The sequence below is a fragment of the Crocodylus porosus genome, unplaced genomic scaffold (assembly GCF_001723895.1).
Source record: "Crocodylus porosus isolate Cpor-Errol unplaced genomic scaffold, CroPor_comp1, whole genome shotgun sequence".
Lineage (NCBI taxonomy): Eukaryota > Metazoa > Chordata > Crocodylia > Crocodylidae > Crocodylus > Crocodylus porosus.
The window spans coordinates 233,494,426-233,513,105 of record NW_017728886.1 but is presented as its reverse complement, the minus strand read 5'-3'; the positions used below and the strand labels follow the sequence as shown (position 1 = coordinate 233,513,105).

General features: G+C 49.1%; 1 protein-coding gene across 1 annotated transcript in view; it reads right to left on the bottom strand.

Moving 5' to 3' along the window:
- Positions 1-15,110, bottom strand: part of VPS13B (vacuolar protein sorting 13 homolog B) — an 869,608-nt gene extending 854,498 nt beyond the window's left edge. The window contains exon 1 of the mRNA XM_019545488.1: positions 14,844-15,110. Coding sequence (XP_019401033.1) covers positions 14,844-14,990 — 147 coding nt within the window. The 5' untranslated portion in view covers positions 14,991-15,110. The remainder of the gene's footprint in view (positions 1-14,843) is intronic.
- Positions 15,111-18,680: the final 3,570 nt, after the last annotated feature.

Sequence of the window (18,680 nt, the reverse complement as noted above, 5' to 3'; positions counted from 1 at the left end):
GTGGAACCAGTAACATTACAACAGTTCTGCACCATCCTCCCAGCAAAAGTCCACAGTTGGGTGCATCACCACTGGATGGCCAGCATGGAAGAGGCTACCCAGAAAGCTAAGGACTTCATGTTGGGAGAATAAGATTTTCAGAATTCCTGGGGAAGCTGACAAACTCTGAACCTGAGGAGATTGGGCTTACTGGGAAAACAGCCTGGGTCTTCAGGGAGTCCTCCAGTAGGGGAACTACCTCCATTTCCACTGAGACCCCAACCAGAAGGACGGCCCTTAGGTGGCCCTGCCAGAGAGTAAAGCCATCTGGCACATCCCAGTAGCCCAGAAGGAGAAAAGGAGGCTCAGATGACATGCTTCCGATGGGGAGAGAAAGGCCATCAATATCAAGACTACCTGCATAAGGACTGTGGATACACTCATGCCTCTGTCACAGGAGGCAGGAGAGCCCAGACCTAAGGGATATATGTGGTCCCGGTCAAAATAGAAGTCCATGAGGTAGGGATGCAAAAGGTTAAACGATTAATCGTTTAACAAATAAGTGCGATAATAAGCAGTTAGCTTACTAGTTATCCTTTAGCTTGGGGCTAATGCAATGTGACAGGGAAAGGGGGGAGAAGTCGCACAGTGCCCTAGCAGAAGTCAGAAGGCAACAGGGCAGGCAGGAGGGTGGAAAGGCAAGGGGACTAGTACTCATAACCTAAGAGCAAAACAGCCAGCAGCCTAATCCAGGGATCCGGGTTTTCCACTTCCCACAGAAAAACAGAGAAAACCACAGATTCCCTGTTTTTATCAAAGAAATCCACAAATTCTCTGCTTTTGCACAGAGCTCTTGCAGGCCGGCAGAGTTCCAGCCTGCAAGACCTGATTGCAGAAAGGGTAAGAAACCCTCAGCCCTGCCCAGAGGGGGAGGGAAAGGGGGAAAGGAGGGGACTGAGCTTCTGAGTCAGTCAAGGCTGGACTCAGGCTCACCCTTCATCCATCGCCCCTGGAGCCTGGAGGTAAGTGGGACTTGAGGGTTGCGGGGTAGGACTGGGGAAGGTGGCTGAGGGAGCAGGAGGAGCCATCGGCCCCAGATGGCACACCACAGCTCCTCCCTGCCCCCCCCCACCTCATCCCACTCCCAGAAGCAGCCGGCCAGCCTAAGGGGGGTATGCATACATAGGCCGCCACTGCCACCATGGCCTACACTCCCTTCCTGTAGCTGGTGACACAGCTTTGCGGACAAGTGGCGCAAGGCAGTGGTGGCTGCCACGTGAGGGCTGCATGTGTGCCGCCCAGCCGGCTGGCCTGAGGTGGGGTACGCACACATAGGCTGCCACTGCCACCACGGCCTTCCTGCAGTTGGTCACACAGCTTTGCAGACAAGTGGCGCAGGGCAGTGGTAGCTGCCACATGAGGGCTGCATGTGTGCTGCCCAGCCGGCTGGTCGGGGAGGTGCTCACAAGAGGCAGCTGCCACTGCACTGCTGCTCTGCGGCCAGCTGCACAGCTCTATGGCCATGGCTACGTAGCAGCAGCAAGGGATGATGACTGTTGGGGGCAGGGGGGGAGGAGGTTTGCACACAGTGGCCACCACCGCTGCCACTTACCTATGGAGCCGTGCCCACAGCAGCAGCCGCTGCGTAGAAAAATTCCCCATGCCACCATTGCCACCATGGAGCCATGCCTGCGGAGCTGTGCAGGCAGCCATGGGGCAGCCACAGCAGTGTGGTAGCAGCCGCGGCCATCATGTGCAAGCCCCCCCATCTGCAGGCACAGCTTCTTAGACAAGCAGCAGAGGTGGCCTGGGATGCTGATGGGGGCTGCTGTGTGCTGCCCAGCCAGCCAGTGGGAGGGAGGGAAGAAGGGTTTGCACATGGCAGTCACCACAACCTCACACCACCGCTGACGCTTGTCTGCAGAGCAGGACCCGCGGACGGGGGGTGGAGGGGCCTGGCATGCAGCTGTCACCACTCCACACTGCCACAGAGCCATGCAGCCAGTGGCAGGGCATAAGCGGCAGGGCAGTGGCAGCTGCCTCATGCAAACTCTCAACTAGGCAGCATGTATGCAGCCCACACACGGCAGCCACAATCACTGCCATGCCCCACACCGCTTGCCCACAAAGCTGTTCAGCTGGCCACAGAATGGCAGCGCAAGGTGCCGCAACAGAGCTGCGGTGGCAGCCTTCATATGCGAACCCCCTCCCCATCAGGTGCCCCTGCCCTCACCCCCCAGCCCTGCTCCTGGGCGTGGGCACAGGTGCCCTCTTCTTGATCTGCCCCCCAACACCTTCCCTTTCCCCTGCCCTGCCCCACCCCTTCCCTCCCCACACACTTACCTGCTGGGGTGGGTGTCAGTGTCTGTGTGTGCATCTGTATCTGCATGCTTGTGCCTCCATGTGTGGATCGGGGGGGCTGTTGTGGGGTAGTGAGGGGCATCAGGAGGGCTGAGGAGGTTGTGGGGGGGAGTGAGGACAACCAGCAGTGCTCGGGGGGTTTGTGGGGGGCCTTTTAATTTTTATCATGGATTTTGATTTTTTAATCAGAGAATTTTCAATTTTTAAATCAGAGAAAATAACTCATCAATTAAGCAATTAGCTGCTGGTTCACAGAAGCTCCCTCCCTCCCAACAAAGGGCTTCACATAGGCAATGTTGTCTGGCTGCCCTTGCCTCCTCCTAGTCAAAGGGCCCCTGGAGCTGGGACTGGCTCCCAGAAGCAGCTGCATGGAAGCTGCTAGATTATCAGTTAACTGTTTAACCAATATAATTAGAGGAAGCTGCACAAATATTTTTAACGATATTTACAGTCCTAGTGGTAGGGCACATTGATTCGGGCTAGGGACAGAATTTTGCACAACTGATTTTTGAATCAGGCTGACATACCAGTAGGGAAATATGCATGTCATAAACACTCATGGGGACACCCGAATGTCCACCTGCGGGACAATAAGATCATGTGAGGGTTGTGATGGCCAGCCATTTCATCTATCCCATGGTGGTGGGGTGAGACTGGGGCTCCGGACAAGCTGATATGGCTACCGCGAAAAGCGAACAGAAGCCAGACTTACCTCAATCCCACCGAACCACAGCTAGGGGAGATACTTCCATTTTTGGACCCTGAGCTCTTTGGGCCTCAACCTAAGTCATACCAAGACCAGTAAGCAGGTCAGACAGGAGGCCGTCTCCAGTCAGCAGAAATGCTCAGGAAAAGGAATCAGGGTTCGAAGTCTGGACCCCCCTCCAGAGGATGCAGTGTCAGGGACTTCTAGATCAGATGGGCTGGTCAAAAGAGTTAACTGAACACTAAAGGGGATGTTGTGAAAATTTGTTTCAGAGGAACCTCAACAACAACCTACTTGTTGTTTGGTACTCAGGAGATCCCACAGTTCTCCAATGGGGTTTTCACCCTTTGAATTACTATATGGGAGGCAGCCTTGGGATGTGCTAGACCTCTTACAGGAATCCTGGTAGGCCCAAGGAACAGCAACACAGGAAATAGTCCAGAACAACTTGAAGTTACAAGAAAGATTAGACCTAGTAGAGACCTTCACAAAGGAAAATCTGAAGGGTGCCAAGCACGCACAAGAGCAGCAATAAAGTAAGAATGCCAGGCTCCAGGTGCATCAGACAGGAGACTTAGTCTTACTGTTACTCCCCTCCTCCAAGAATAAGTTACTGGTGAAGTGGCAAGGCCCTTCTGAGATCCTGAGGAGGCCAAGTAAATTACGAAATCTACCTAGTGGGGAAATGGCAGGGTACAGAGATATATCGTGTCAACCTGCTAAAGCCCCAGAGGGCCCGAGAGGCCTGCACAGTCTCTACGTTGATCCCCCTCCTTAATCTAATAGCTGGCTTCCTGGTAGGAGACGTGTGACACCAACACATTGGAATGAAATAAGAACTGTACCCAAGAAATTTAATAAGGTGTTTACTAGGGGTGCAGCGATAGAGATTTTGGGGGCCAATACCAATAGCCGGTATTTAAGGAGGCATTTCAGCTGATACCAGTCTGATACAGCTGCCATCAGCAGGTAAGTCCATTGGAAGGAGAGGGGAGAGGGAAGGGGCATAGGGGAGTGCAGATCAACACCCCCTGTAGTTGGGGAGGGGGCCAGCCAGGATGGCAGGGGGTACAGGACAGAGGTGTGGCTCATGGGGTGAAGGAGGCTCCCACTGATGCTTACACCCCGGGGGGGGCACACCCAGATCTGCACAGTGTGAGGCAGGCTGCAACTGCAGGGTGGAAGTGGAGCCAGCGCTGTGTGGGGCTTCTCTCAATGGTGGCTGGACTCAGAGCAGGCTCCGGCAGCTCAGGGACGAGGCTGCAGTCACCCCAAATTTTGATGCCACCCACTCACCTGAGTAGCAGGGGGACAGGAAGAAGATAGACAAGTACTGTACCTGCTTCTTTCACCGACATAAGGAAGGGTACTTGGTGCCCAACTGCTTGTCTAAAATCATTCCTAACGGGAGTGATTGGTCCAATAAAAATATCACTTAAAAAAACTCTTCCTTTTTGTAACCAAGGCAGGAATCCTACAAACATTTAATTTACAATGCCGTTTCAATTCATAGCCAAAGCATATTCTGTGCACTAACAGAGATAATGCTCCTGAGGAAACAATATTAGCTAACTGTTTAATGAAAGATTATAGCATAATCCCAGAAATAAGGTTGCCCTATTCTGGTCCTTTTGTGTGTAGGCATTTCCTAATTTCTGAGTGCCTGACTTTGCAACTTTTACATTTAAAAGAAAAGAAAAAAAGAATACTTCTCTAAAATTCAAATGATAAAAAAAAGTTTCAGCCTGCAGAATTAAAATGATCCCATAAGGGTCATCACCAGAGCTAGGACCTTTTGCAGACCTCTCCACTTTAGCTAATGAAGTAACCGGTAGCAGCAACAGCTTCTATGTGAATTTTCACTAAAGGGTGACAATGCAGACATGACTACAACACCACTCTAACACTACCATATTTCACTGGTACATTTTATAGCTATTTGCTAGACAACAAAGACATGATGAGGCCAAGGACTCAATTTCAAACCCAAATTCATCAGTCTGCTATAATAATAACAAACTTTTCCATCCCATCACTCCCCATCCCATTCTCTTCTGACTGTTACCCCCAGACCTTTCATCTGCTCTGCTCATATAGGAAGGCCAAGGTGGAGATGGAACTGGGACTAGCAACCCGGATCAAGGACAACAAGAAGTCCTTTTTTAAATACATAGGGGGTAAAAAGAAGGTTCTGGGTAACATGGTGCCTCTGCAGGACACGCTAGGAAGTCTGGTGGTCGCACCAGACGTCAAAGCTAACTTATTTAACAACTTCTTTGCCTCCATTTTTCTGAGCAGGGACTAGGTCATCCCCCCCATCATGATCCCTGACAGTCCCAGGGGAAGCACAGCCAGGCCCAGACTCAGAGTGGGGCTAGTCAGGGACCACCTGGTGGGACTGGACACGTCCAAATCAGCAGGTCCTGGCGATCTCCACCCCAGAGTGCTAAGGGAATTAGCAGAGGTCATTGCAGGATCCCTGGCACAGCTTTACAAGCACTCATGGTGCTCTGGCAAGGTGCCAGAGGACTGGAAGAGGGCCAATGTGGTTCCCATTTTCAAAAAAGGGACAAGGGAAAACCCAGGAAGCTATCCGCCTATTAGTGTTACCTCGGCCCTGGGGAAGCTGTTTGAGAAAATTATCCAGGAGCACATCTGCGAAGGGCAAGCAGGGGAGTATATGCTTAGGGGCAACCAATATGGGTTCATCAGAGGCAGGTCCTGTCAGACCAACTTGGTGGCCTTCTATGATCAGGTCACTAAATCCTTGGATGCAGGTGTCCCGGTGGACGTAGTCTTCTGGACTTTAGAAAAGTCTCTCACCCCATTCTCATTAAAAAACTAGGCGACTGTGGTGTCAATCCCTACGTGGTCAGATGGGTTGCCAACTGGCTGAAGGGCCGCACCCAGAGAGTGGTAGCGGATGGGTCATTTTCGATCTGGAGGGATACGTGCAGTGGGGTCCCCCAGGGCTCGGTCCTCAGGCCTGCACTGTTCAACATCTTCATTAGCGACTTGGATGAGGGGGTGAAAAGCACCTTGTTCAAATTCACAGATGACACTAAGATGTTGGGGGAGGTGGGCACGCTAAAGGGGAGGTACAAGCTGCAATCAGATCTGGACAGGTTACAGGGGTGGGCGGATGAGAATAGGATGGGTTTCAACACTGACAAGTGCAAGGTGCTGCTCCTGAGGAGGAAGAACCAGCAGCATACCTACAGGCTGGGGAACTCCTCTCTCGTCAGCACAGAGGCAGAAAAGGATCTTGGAGTCATTATTGATTCAAAGATAAACATGGGCCACCAATGCAGTCAGAAAGGCTAACTGTACCTTGTCATGCATCCACAGATGCATTACAAGTGGGGCCAAGGAGGTGATCCTCCCTCTCTATTCGACCTTGGTCAGGCCCTAGTTGGAGTACTGCGTCCAGTTCTGGGTGTTGCACTTCAGGAGGAATGTGGACAACATTGAGAGCATCCAAAGGAGGGCCATTCACATGATCGGGGGTAGCAGGGCAGGTCCTACGAGGATAGGCTACAGGACCTGAACCTGTTCAGCCTCCACAAGAGGAGGCAGAGGGGATCTGGTGGATGTCTATAAACTGGCCAAGGGAGACCTGCAGGCAATGGGAGAGTCCCTGTTGCCCTGGGAGTAACAAGGAACAACAGCCATAAGCTGACAGAAAGCAGATTCAGGCTGGATATCAGGAAGCACTGCTTCACAGTCAGGACGGCTAGGATCTGGAACCAACTTCCAAGGGAAGTGGTCCTCACTCCTACCCTTTAAGGGGAGGGTAGATAGACATCTTGCCGGGGTCCTCTGACCCCAGCATTCTTTCCTGCCATGGCAGGGGGTTGGACCTGATGATCTGCTCAGCTCCCTTCCGACCCCACCAACTAAGAAACTATGTTCTTATTACTATCCAGCCACTGCTTTAGCCATTCCATCCCAATCTGTGCTCCTGCCATGTCCCCTAGTTGTCTGCATCCCCTCTCCTGTCTTACACTTGTCCCTCAGTCCCAGCCACCGCTCTTAACCTCCTTCCCCTTTAGGCTCTTTATCACCCTTCCTCATCCCTCTCTGCATCCTCATCAGGCACAAAGATGCTATGACAATGAAATACACTCACTGCAGGTGGAAACTCCAGACAAGATAGCTACCAAATTCCAACAAACCTTAGGAACCATATGAGAGCTGCAAATTTTCAAAAAATCTTTTAATTTGGTCAAATTTGACTGACTTACTATAAAGACAACAACAGACTCTTCTCTGACAAGACTCCCACACACATGCACACACTACATTCCAAGTTCATACTCCAAAATATGGAGGGGCTAGAGTTTCTCAAAGAGAAGGTTTAAGAATGTTTTAAAGAAGAACAGAATTTTTTTCCACATTTTTTCACTCACTCATGGAAACAGATGAATCATTCTAACTGAAACTTTCCCAAAAAAATTCAGCCTTAGACAGAGACCCAGCATAGGAAAGTTTAAAATGAATGGCCTAACTCTGACTTTGGCAAAGTTCTTTAAACCACTAAAAAACAGGTCCTATATTGTAGCAGGTAGTTGCTACATTCACCATTTATGATAAATGAAACCAAATGTTTTATTTGTTATGGTTTTCAAAAAGCTGATGTAAATGGGCATAAGAACGAGAAACACTGTGTTTTCTTATTAAAAAAAACAGTATCCAGGCAAGGTTTTCGCACAGGAAGATAGTAAGCTACCAGCAAAGTGAGTTACAAAAGTAAGCTAATCTACTCATCTCGCAGATATTTAATTCCTATGCCAATCATCAGTACTGCAATGTTTATTTAGATCTTGATTTGCCCTTACATGTGGGAATTCTGGGTTTACTTTAAAAGACATTCTAAAATAGCTTTTTTCCATTATTTACCATATGATTTAACACAAATTCCCATTTTTATCTAAAGCTTCCTTCAAGACACAGAAAACCCTTTGAATAAAAGCAAGCATTTTTTTTAATGAAGAAGTGGAGCTGAAGTCAAAATTAAGCTATAGAAGTCATGGACTTTATGCAGAAGTGACTGAGTTAGATTCTTTGGCCTTTATTACTCAGGACATTAGATCAGATGGTCTTCCTAGACCTCAAATCTGATTCTTTAAAATGTGTGACACAGGGAAGATAAGCACTATTCCATGTTAAAAATCAAACTCTTCTGCCTCCCATACAACTCTGTTCTGCAAATTATATAACACAGTGATGTCATGTAATATTTGTACAATTATGCTGATTATCTTATTTTTGCAATTCTAGATTATACTAAGCTAATTTTTAAAGACATCAGAATTTTTCATAGTTTTCTACCTAGTGGTTTCTCCACAAGACAGAGTTAAGTTGAATGCCTTAACTGTTCATTTCCATACTTAAACATGAAAACAAACTGAATGCTGAATTGCCTTGGTTTCTAACTTGCCTTCTGAATAATAACAATACTCCTGTACTATTTCTGTCTTAACATTCCACTAAGTATTCAATATTAATTATTTTAATGCCACTTTGAAATGGAAATTTCTTGTTTTCAACAAAAATGTAGTTTCCAAGGGTGGTGGTAGCTTAGAGCATTTGTACACATAGTTGTGCCCAGCACTGCAACACATGCAGTTGTATAAGCAGCAAAATGCATGTCAACGCTGAGAAAATGGCAGCAGCATGCTTTTGAAATAAAATGCATCGAAGGTGCTTTAGTTCAAAAGTGCACTGCCACCATTTTCCGTCACTTATACAAATGCATACGGTGCAGTGTGGTGCGCATCAGCTCGCGTGCAGAACAGACTTGATTAATTGAGTCTGCTCTGACCCACTGGATTTCTGGCAAATTGCGGGACAAAAATGTATGTGTATAAATGCCCTTAGAGACTAACCAGTTCAGAGGCATAAGCTTTTGTAGGTGACAACCTATTCAGTCAGATGATAGCGCAACACTAAGCTACAAACGCAATAAGAATGCTTTTTCAATACCGCTAACAATTTAAAGATAAAGAGTAAAAACTTTAGATTGTCTTTTTACTTTAGAAGCAGACTTGCCACAGCATGCTAGTTACCTAAATTGGGTTTAGAGCTGCTTTGCAAAGTATCATAAAGCTGTCAAAACATATAGGTGAATCTAGCCCTTACTTTCCAAGTGACCTCTTGGTTTATTCTGCTATAATACAGCCTAGCCCAGGGGTAGGCCACGTTTTTTGGCCAGAGTGCCAAAAACCCCACAATACCTACCTTGGAGTGCGGGCATGCCAGAAAAATAAAATGAGGGCAGGGGGTACATGGCAGGATGCCCTGCTTGTGCCCCTTGCCTCCCACGCAAAGCCCCAGCTGCAAACTTCTGCTGCCTCCCAGCCCCGACCCCGGGTTCCAGAGAGGCAGCAAATACCAGTGATGCTCCCCACTGTGCTGCCTCACCGCTGCTTCTCTAGAGCAGTGTTGGAACCGGAACGACAGGGCACAGCAGGGAGCGTAGAACGCTGCCTGCTCTGAGCTCCCTGCTGCCCTAGCCACACTTCCCCTCCAGGCAGGGGCAGCAGCAAGGGGAACAAGCTGCCCACGCTGCTCCCATGCACACAGGAGAAGTGTGACCCAGGCAGTGCAGAGCTTGCAGCAGCAGGCAGCTTCCCTACGCAGCCCCTCTGTGCGCTGCCGCTCAGGGTTGCACACGCTACGCTCCAGGGGAAGGCAGCAGGGCTGGGAGCGAAGCAAGTGCGACCTGGAGCAGCAGTGCACAGAGGGCCATACAGGGAAGCTGCCTACTGCTACAAGCTCCACGCTGCCTGGGTCACACTCCCCCTGTGTGCAGGGAGCAGCATGGGCAGCACACAGGGTTATGCCCCTTGCTGCTGTCCCTTCCTGTAGGGGAAGTGTGGCCAGGGCAGCAGGGAGCTTGGAGCGGCAGGCAGCTTTCTGCACCCCATGCCATGCCCTACCAGCCGAGTTCCAACACTGTTCCGCAGAAGCGGCGGCGAGGGCAGCACAGTGGGGAGCAAGGCTGGTATGTGCTGCCTCCCCAGAGCCTGGGGCCAGGTCCAGGGCGGAGAGGTAGCAGATATTTGCAGCTAGCCCAGGTTCTGGGTAGCTGCTGATAGCCACAGAGCCCGGGCTGCTTGTAGCAGAGCTTCTATCCTCCCAGCCAGCTGGTGGGAGCAGCCCAGGCTCCATGACTATCAGCAGCTACCCAAAGCTGAGGCCGGCTGCAGCCAGGAGGCTACAACTAGCTGCTGCTCTCCTGCCCCAGCCCCAAATGTCTCCCGGCCCCGGGCTCTGCGAAGGCAGCAGGTGCTAGCACTGTACCTGTTGGGGCCAGGGCCGGGGAGGCAGCAGTTGTTTGTAGCCTCCTGGCTGCAGCTGGCCTGGCTCTGGGTAGCTGCTGATGGCCACAGAGCCCAGGCTACTCCCAGCAGGGCTTGCAGCCTCCCAGTTGCCTGCTGGGAGCAGCCCAGGCTCCTGGCTGGCAGCAACTACCCAGAGCTGGGCCAGCTGCAGCCAGGAGGCTGCAAACAGCTGCTGCCTCTCTGCCCCCAACACGTGCCGAGGAAAATGGCTTCACATGCCATGCTCAGCACATGTGCCGGGGGTTACCAACCCCTGGCCTAGCCTAACACAAAACCTGAGAGGAAACCACCACAGATTCCCAGCATCTTTGTCTCTTTAATACGTCTTCCTGCATTTCTGAAAACACTCTCAGGGCAGTGCTGCCTTGTGACAATGGAAACAGAGTAACAGCACAACAGGAAGCCTTGGAAGCACTGCAGCCATAGAATCTTTAACAAGCAGTGACAATTACACCAATTGTTTTATCAAAGGCTCTGCTCCTCCTCACTTGAGTTTGTACAGGGACTAACAAAATGGGGTCATAGTCAATGATTAAGGCTCTAAAATACTAAATATAAATACTGCCCAAAAGAATTTGGTGTGTGTCCTGTCTCCCTCATTCCTGATTCATTACAAGCAACAAAAATATAACATGTAAGTTAGCTGTAAAACAAAGTTATGAGTGGTTGAATTACCTCCAACACTACAATGGACTGACCTGTTTAAGAGATGCCAGAATTGTTGAAATTATTCTTGCTATAATCTGTATTAGAATATTTAAATATGAAGTATGTTAATTTGAACATAATTTCTATACTTGCAGCCTCAAACAGTTTTTAAAAGATAGAAAGTTTGAGAGGGTCTTTTAAAGTCCATTATTACAATCATTCAGGATAAGGAAAACACTGGTATCCAAAATTTCTTAAATGACTGCATCCAATTTAATCTTACCTCCACTTAATTAAAGATTACTTAAAAATTCTCAGAAAAATTCACACTGTGCTCAAAGAATAAGTGCTACACTTTTGATTTAAATACAAACTGGAACTCAACCTTAGCTACAAAGCTACAAGGGTTACCAGAAAAAGGGGGGAAAATCCACACAGATTTTTTATACAACCTGTCCTGTTGCTAAATTTAATTTGTAAACAATATAATTGTCATATTCATTCGATTTTAAGCAAGGTTCCCCCCCCCACATGGGGCAACAGCCTTGTCTTAGTATCAGACTGCTCTACCAGGGAGCTGTGAGGAGAGGCTGTCCAGAAAGCCCAGATCAGCTGGGGACAGCAGCAGTGATACACAGGTTTCTCCTTCCGGTGTCTGTTCCACATGCTTGTCTCCCCTCCCTGCCTCTCCCCCAATCAACCATTTGCCACGCTGGCACTGGAAAGACAACCCTGTATGCCACTGCTCTGCTGTCCCTGGCCTCCCCACAGCTGACTCCTAGCTGATTCAGGCACGTGGGGAGCTCCATATCTGCTCCTGCCCCATACTGCAAGTAGCTGTGTTATCAGCCCTACCTGGTAAGGAACAGCATCAGTAACATGCAGGTTCCTCCTTCCAGCCTATGACAGATCAAGGAGAAGTAATGGTCTCAAATTGCAACAAGGGAAGTTTAGGCTGGATATTAGGAAAAACTCTCTCAAGGACAGTAGTAAAGCACTGGAACAGGCTACCCAGAAAAGCCGTGGAATCACCATTCTTGGAGGTTTTTAAGACCCAGCTAAACACAGCCCTGGCTGGAATGATCTAATTGGCGATGGCCCTGCCTGGAGCAGGGAGTTGGACTAGGTGATCTCCTGAGATCCCTTCCAACACTAATTTTCTATGATTGGTTGCCTCTGACACATACCAGAGGCAACATTTGTTTCTATAAGAACTGAAGTGTTAGAAGATTCTCAGCTGATTTACAAACATTGATACAGGTAACAACATGGCTACTATTTTATCTTCCTGCTTACTATGATGATTCTATTTTACTAATGGAAAACTGACAGGAAGATATTAGGGCCCCAAATACTGCAAGCACTTATACATGGGGGTAGCTCTACATGCATAAACAGTTGCACTGAACTTAGTGAGATATTATATGCAGAATGAGAGCCTACAAAACTTGCTTCATTTAAAAAAGCAAGTTTATGGCAAAGCTACTAACTGAATGCAAATCTCTTAAACTGCACTAACAACAGATTATCCTGTTTTCCCTGGATTCAAATAATTTCATTCTCATCCCTTCATTTTGGAAAGCTTGGCTACCTCATCTACATGGCCTAAGTCAGGACTACATAACTTCCAAGTGACCAGGGACGACAGACTCCCTGGCCACATGCTGCACCACACAAGAACCCCTCCATGTCTCACCACACACCTACCTCATGCCTTGTCCAGGAAGCTTGTGCCCTGTCCCCACCCTGCTACACGGTGCTGGCACCATGCTGACATGCCACACAGGGGCTGTGCATTTCCTGGAGCTGTCTGGCTGTGGGTTCCCTCAGCCCTGCAGAGGATGTGACCCTGCCCTGTCCTCAGGGGTGGAGGCAAGAAGCTGGAGGGAGAGGGAACCCTGGAACTCTAGCTGCAGCAGCAGCTGAAGCAGTAGAGGGAAAACAGCACCCAGACCAAGAGCCCAGGAACCACACGTTAACTCAAGGGCCAGATGCAGCCCTGGCCTAAGTAGTAATGTCACAGAAGATGTCACCAGATGGCACTATTTAAGGCAGCCTTACATTTATTTTTCTTAATATGCATGTACTGTATGACCTTTGAGCTCTAGAAAATAACAAGAGGTTTTGCTCTCTCCTTTAACCTAACTAGAAATCATGGGTGGTGCAAACTTCCTTCCAATGAACCTGGCATTGAAGTGTGAGCTGAGATTCTTGAAAAAGATCATCTGCAATGCCATTAGCTGGAAACAAATATTTGGTTAAATTATTAGCCATAAAGTGTCGAGGCAAATTTTGAAACCCAAATCCCAAATACCTAGTCTGGGCTGGCAACATGGATTGACCAGGCATACAGCACCTTAATTACCATGTAAAAAAGTTTTTTCAGGAAACAGAGACAACCAGAAAACTGATCAAACTGAAATGTGCTAACATAAGATGAACTGCAAACAGGTCTTAGAAAACTACAAAACTCCCATGACCAAAAACTCCAGAGCACATAGACTATCCTAAATATCAGCTGCTTGGAGGAAGAATCAAGCCAACCAGAAAACCTGGGTAAGAGTAGAAATCAATATACTCCACCCATTTTATATTCCTGAAGAAGTTCAGAAGCAGAAGAAACAAAGGTTCTGATTACAAAACCCCATGCTCTTTGAAGGATAAATTTCCTGGGAAGCTTTCTTAACTCAATTTATCATATTAGAAATTAATGCCTTGCAATATGAATGAGAGGCATTTTAGGAGATCGCTATTTCTAGCAATTAAATTTAAGTCAGTCAGTGCTGAGGTTTATCCCCAAAGAGAGAGCCTGGGGTGGTTGAAGTGCACAACTGGTTGTTCAACAGCAGCCACCCGTGTGCTGCTCAGGATTAAGCTAAGGCAATGGTCACCAACCAGCAGCTCTCGATCCACTGGTAGATCTCTGAGCCTCTTGGAGTCAATCCAAGGCTGGGGTGGGAGTCTTGAGTGCCTATGTGCATGCACAGGTGTGCCCCAGCCCAGCAGGTCACTCCGTGGGGGACAGAAAGGGCAGGGGCCAGATCAAGGCCCCTGCAGTGAGGGACAGTGCTGCAGAGGCGGGAGCAAGAGAAAGCTGGGTGGGGCCCCTGCTAGGTGGAACTCACCTGCTGGGTAGGTGCACCTGCAGATAATTTTTTTCCCTCTGCCTCCATCTGCCCCCCCTCCTCTCCCTCCCCACAGACTTACCTGCTGGGCAGGGGAGAGGTAGGAAGGGGAGGTGGGGCAGCAGCAGTGCACAGTAGATCTTGGGTTGCTTTTAAATGCCAAAGTTGATCTCCTAAGGTAGAAGACCACTGAGCTAAGAGACCCCACCTCACCTGAGAGAAGACTGGTGTTTTGGCCTGAACAGATACCAGCAGGAGTATTTAGGATAAATTAGCAATGGACCAGCTAACTGATGGGTGTGGACTAACATCACCAAGACAACAATGACACTTGGGAATAGAAACAAAAATAAAAATACCAACTGGGGAAGCAGCTCGGGCACTTGCCTGTACCCTGAGGTGAAAGCAATGGGTGTGTGATGAAAGATGTCTTCTCAGCCCAACCGTATGCAAGAAGCAAAGGATCCTCTGTTCACCAAACACAGGCAGATGCAGAACTTACCATGCAGACAGACATTGCCCAGAGGAAACCAAAACCTCAGAGAGGCTCAGATGGGAAAAAAAAACAAGGTGCCAAAACACAGAAGGCAGCGCAGGTGCCCAGCCGTCAGCAACACAAACGCTGCCACTGTCAGCCACCTGCAACAAGCCGCGCAGGGCAACGAGGGCACCACGTACCTGCTCCAGGACGTCCAGCTTCAGCTCCAGCTTGCTCAGGACCACGTCTCCTCCCCATAGCGACAGCTGCAGGTCCGAGGGCTTCAGGTTCTTAATGTAGCGATTCACGTAACTCATTAAGATGGGGGTCACGTAGGACTCCAGCATCCTGGCGGAGCCGCGGCCGCGGCCAAGCGCTGGGGGAGGAAAGCGAGAGCTGGTCAGCGCCGGCCCTCGCGGCACAGGCCGGAGGGAACCACAAGCGGCGGCTTGGGGCCCGGCTGTTCCCAACCAGGCAGTTGGCAGGGGACCGACCCGGCCCGTCATATGCCGCCGTCGCCCGCCCCACAGGTCCGCCCCTCACCGTGGCCGGTGGCAGCGGCTGGAGCCGCGCGGCGGTAGCTCAGCCGGGGAGGCGGTTCCGGGTTCTGCGGCCGGTGCCTCCCCGTAATGGGTCCCCCTCGCAGCCGCTGCCCGGCCGGAAGGGTTGGGCGGTGACACCGCGAAGCGGAAGCACTGGCCGAGGGCGGGGGCGGGACCGGCGGAGGCCCTTGCTGGGGGCGGGGCGCGGGCTACAGGGTTGCGGGGGAGTTCCTGCGCGGTTCGGTCCGCACCGTCTCCGCCTCTGCGCGGGCCGGCGCCGGTTCCTTGGTTGTCTCAGCTCCTGGCCTGATCCCTTCCCATGTTTGGGGATGAGACTAAAGCAGCTTGCGAGGGGCCGAGCAGGAGGTTTCCCCGCTGACTGGGGGCTGCGCGGGACTGAGGGTTGCCCCGGCGTCTCCAGGAACTACAGCGAAATCTCCAGGAGACTGCTGAGAGTCACCCGGGAGATCAGCGATAGGGCATTCATTGAAATAAATATTCAGTGTTGAACCTGATTTGTACCGTTGTCCAGTGGGTTTTTTAAATGTCATAGTCATGTGCATTTGCCTTCCTGATGTAAAGTCATTCGTGGCGTTAGACGTGACGTCATGAAGCCTCCCGGAATAGATTAACAACAAGAGTTGGCAACCCCGGTGGAACGGCGGCATCTGCGCAGCAAGCCCAGCCTTTCGGGTCAACCAGCTGGGCGGAGCGAGGCCCTGGACTCAGCCTCAAGCCTTTCTTGTTTCAGGCTGTGAGGGAGGCCTGTGTAGCCCAGTCTGCTGTGCCGCAGTCAGTGCTGAAAGGGAGCGTGAACTGGGCCTGGCCTGGGTTTTTTTCCACTGTTGCCCTCTCACTTGCACCCTCTAACATTTCAGGTCTGATTCAGAAGCCGTACCCTTAACTCCCAGGCTCGATAGCTTCTGATGTCCCTTTCCACTGAGTATTTGTCCAATCCCTTTTTGTATCTGGCTGAACTGTCAGCCTCATCCTGTTTCAGTCAGCCAATCAGATTGTGAACAAAGCATTATGGACAGACAGACGGACTTAGGCTTTTATAGTATTAGAATGTGTGTGTGTATATTTATATATGTATGTACTAGCCAATTGCCCATCAAAAATGACAGGAGGGGTGGGCAGGGACAGAACCTACATCCCTTCCCCTCTGCCTCGGGCTGGTGCTAGGGCTGGGGCTGGCCATTCCCCCTCTCCCCGCCATCCTGCTTTGGGCCAGGGCCAGGGCTGTCCCCCACCGCCCCCATCTCCTCACCACTTTGGACGGAGGCCCATGACCGCAGCAGTGTCAAGCGGTGACCGCCTCTCCTTCCTGCTCCCCTCCCTACCCTGTTCTGAATCAGATTTGGCTGAATTGATTCAGGACAGTGATTCACTGTCCCCGCAAATCGTCCAAATCTGAAGCAAATACCAGCCTCTTCACACAGGCCTAACACACACACACACACACACATATATATAGTATGTATTTTCAGAACGGTTATGGGCATGAGATTTCATTCAGATACCACAACAAATGACAGATGCAGTAAAAGAACCTACAGAGAACAGTGCTGGAGTTTAAAAAGAATGTAATTTTATTCTTTTAAGAATATAATTTCTGAGAGAATTTTGGAAGCTATGTAGGCACATCTAGTTTTCAGGGGTGAAATACACATAGGAATTGGCAAAGTTTTAGGTAAAGTAGAAACAACAGAATCCCTTCAGTAGCAAGGTTTTAGGAAATATAAAGGTATCTGGCACATTTTCACACTTTTCATATTTTATATATCCTTTGGGTATATGAGACATCTTTCATTTTTGCAACTAATGAGATGAATACACAAAAGGCCCAACAGAATCAAACAAAAAGATACTATTTCTGTTTCTAGTGCATGAAACATGATTATGACAAATGGTATCAACATATGTTTGTAAAGAAACATAATTTATTGCAGGCCATAGGCATGAATAAATTTATGATATATACCATACATTTCACATCAGTTTTGCCTGACTGCACTATACAAAAAAATAAGTAGTGAAAATGGCAACTTCTAAAATAACTTTCTCTCTCTGCTTGGTTCCACTTTTGAGGCATTAAAAGGGGAAAAGTATGATATAGTAAATAAGCATTATTCACAAGTGTTAATTTTTTTTTATAAGTTAAATCAACAAATGAGAATTTTTTGGTTTTAAAAATCATGTATGTTATTAAAAGGTAACTGCATAATGTTCTCATTCTATCCTCATTTGATTTTTATTGAATGGATGGGTGAAAAAAAGCAGTTATTTTTTGTTTGGAGACTGCTAAAAGTCTAATGACCTATGTTATGTATAGAGCTAATTTGTTTTCTCATTTAAGTCCTATGTCTAACTGATCCTGCAGATGGAATCAAAAAAACTTTGGCAGAAACTTCAATGAAAGACATTGCCTTAAGGTTTCATTTTACTCTAAAATAATGTATGAGAATGTGCACATTACATGACTGTTGTGAGATAATCATACAGCATTTATGCAACTCAGATATAACAAACTGATAAGACTATAGGGACTCCATAACTGAGAAAAGCTTAACTTAAATTAGTACTGAATGGCCCTCTTTTAATCTGATTGCCTGAGACAATGTCACTTGAAAGAAATACTTCTTGTTTCTACAGTGGCCTTATGTGTACCTGTAGCTTCACAAACAATACATGCTCCCTGTTTGGAAGATGTTAGTCTAATCCAGAGACAGACAAAGTCTGGTCCTAAAGCCAGATCAAGCCCATGACAGGCTCCATTTCCCAGCAGTCCCTGCCTGCTGGGAAACCAATCAATCCAACCAATCTCCATGGACACCCCAGGACCAGCAGGGCCATGAAAGCCTGGAGCCAGGGTCTCCATGGAGACTGGCCCGCGCAGTGCTGGCAGGGGAACTGCTCCAGGGGAGTGGGGAACTACTTCAGGGCCAGGGCTGGGGCCAGGGCTGGGATCGTACAGTGGTGACAGCATGGGCTGGAGCCAAGGCAAAGCTGCAATCCACTGCCTGTATACCTTGGGCAGGGGCATGCAGGTAGCAGAGCGCGGCTTTGCCCAGGTTCCAGCCATTACTGTCACCACCACAAAATCCCAGCCCTGGAACAACTCCCTAGCCAGCCATGTGCCCTGCCAGCACTACTTGGGCCAGTATCCATGGAGGCTGTGGCCCCATGCTGTCGTGACCCCACCATTCCTGGGGTCTTCATGGAAAACAGCTAGAGTGATGTAGGCAGGGGCTGCTGGGAAATGGAGTCCGGCTGCCAGCTGGATCCACCATTTTGCCCACCCCTGGTAATCAGGCCATGTAAAGACAAAGGATTCACTGGAAGAGATATAGTTTCATAGTTTCATAGTAGCTAGAGTCGGAAGGGACCTAGGTAGATCATCTAGTCTGACCCCCTGCCTGAGCAGGAAAGAGCACCGGGGTCAGATGACCCCGGCAAGGTGCTCATCTAACTTCCTTTTAAAAATCCCCAGGC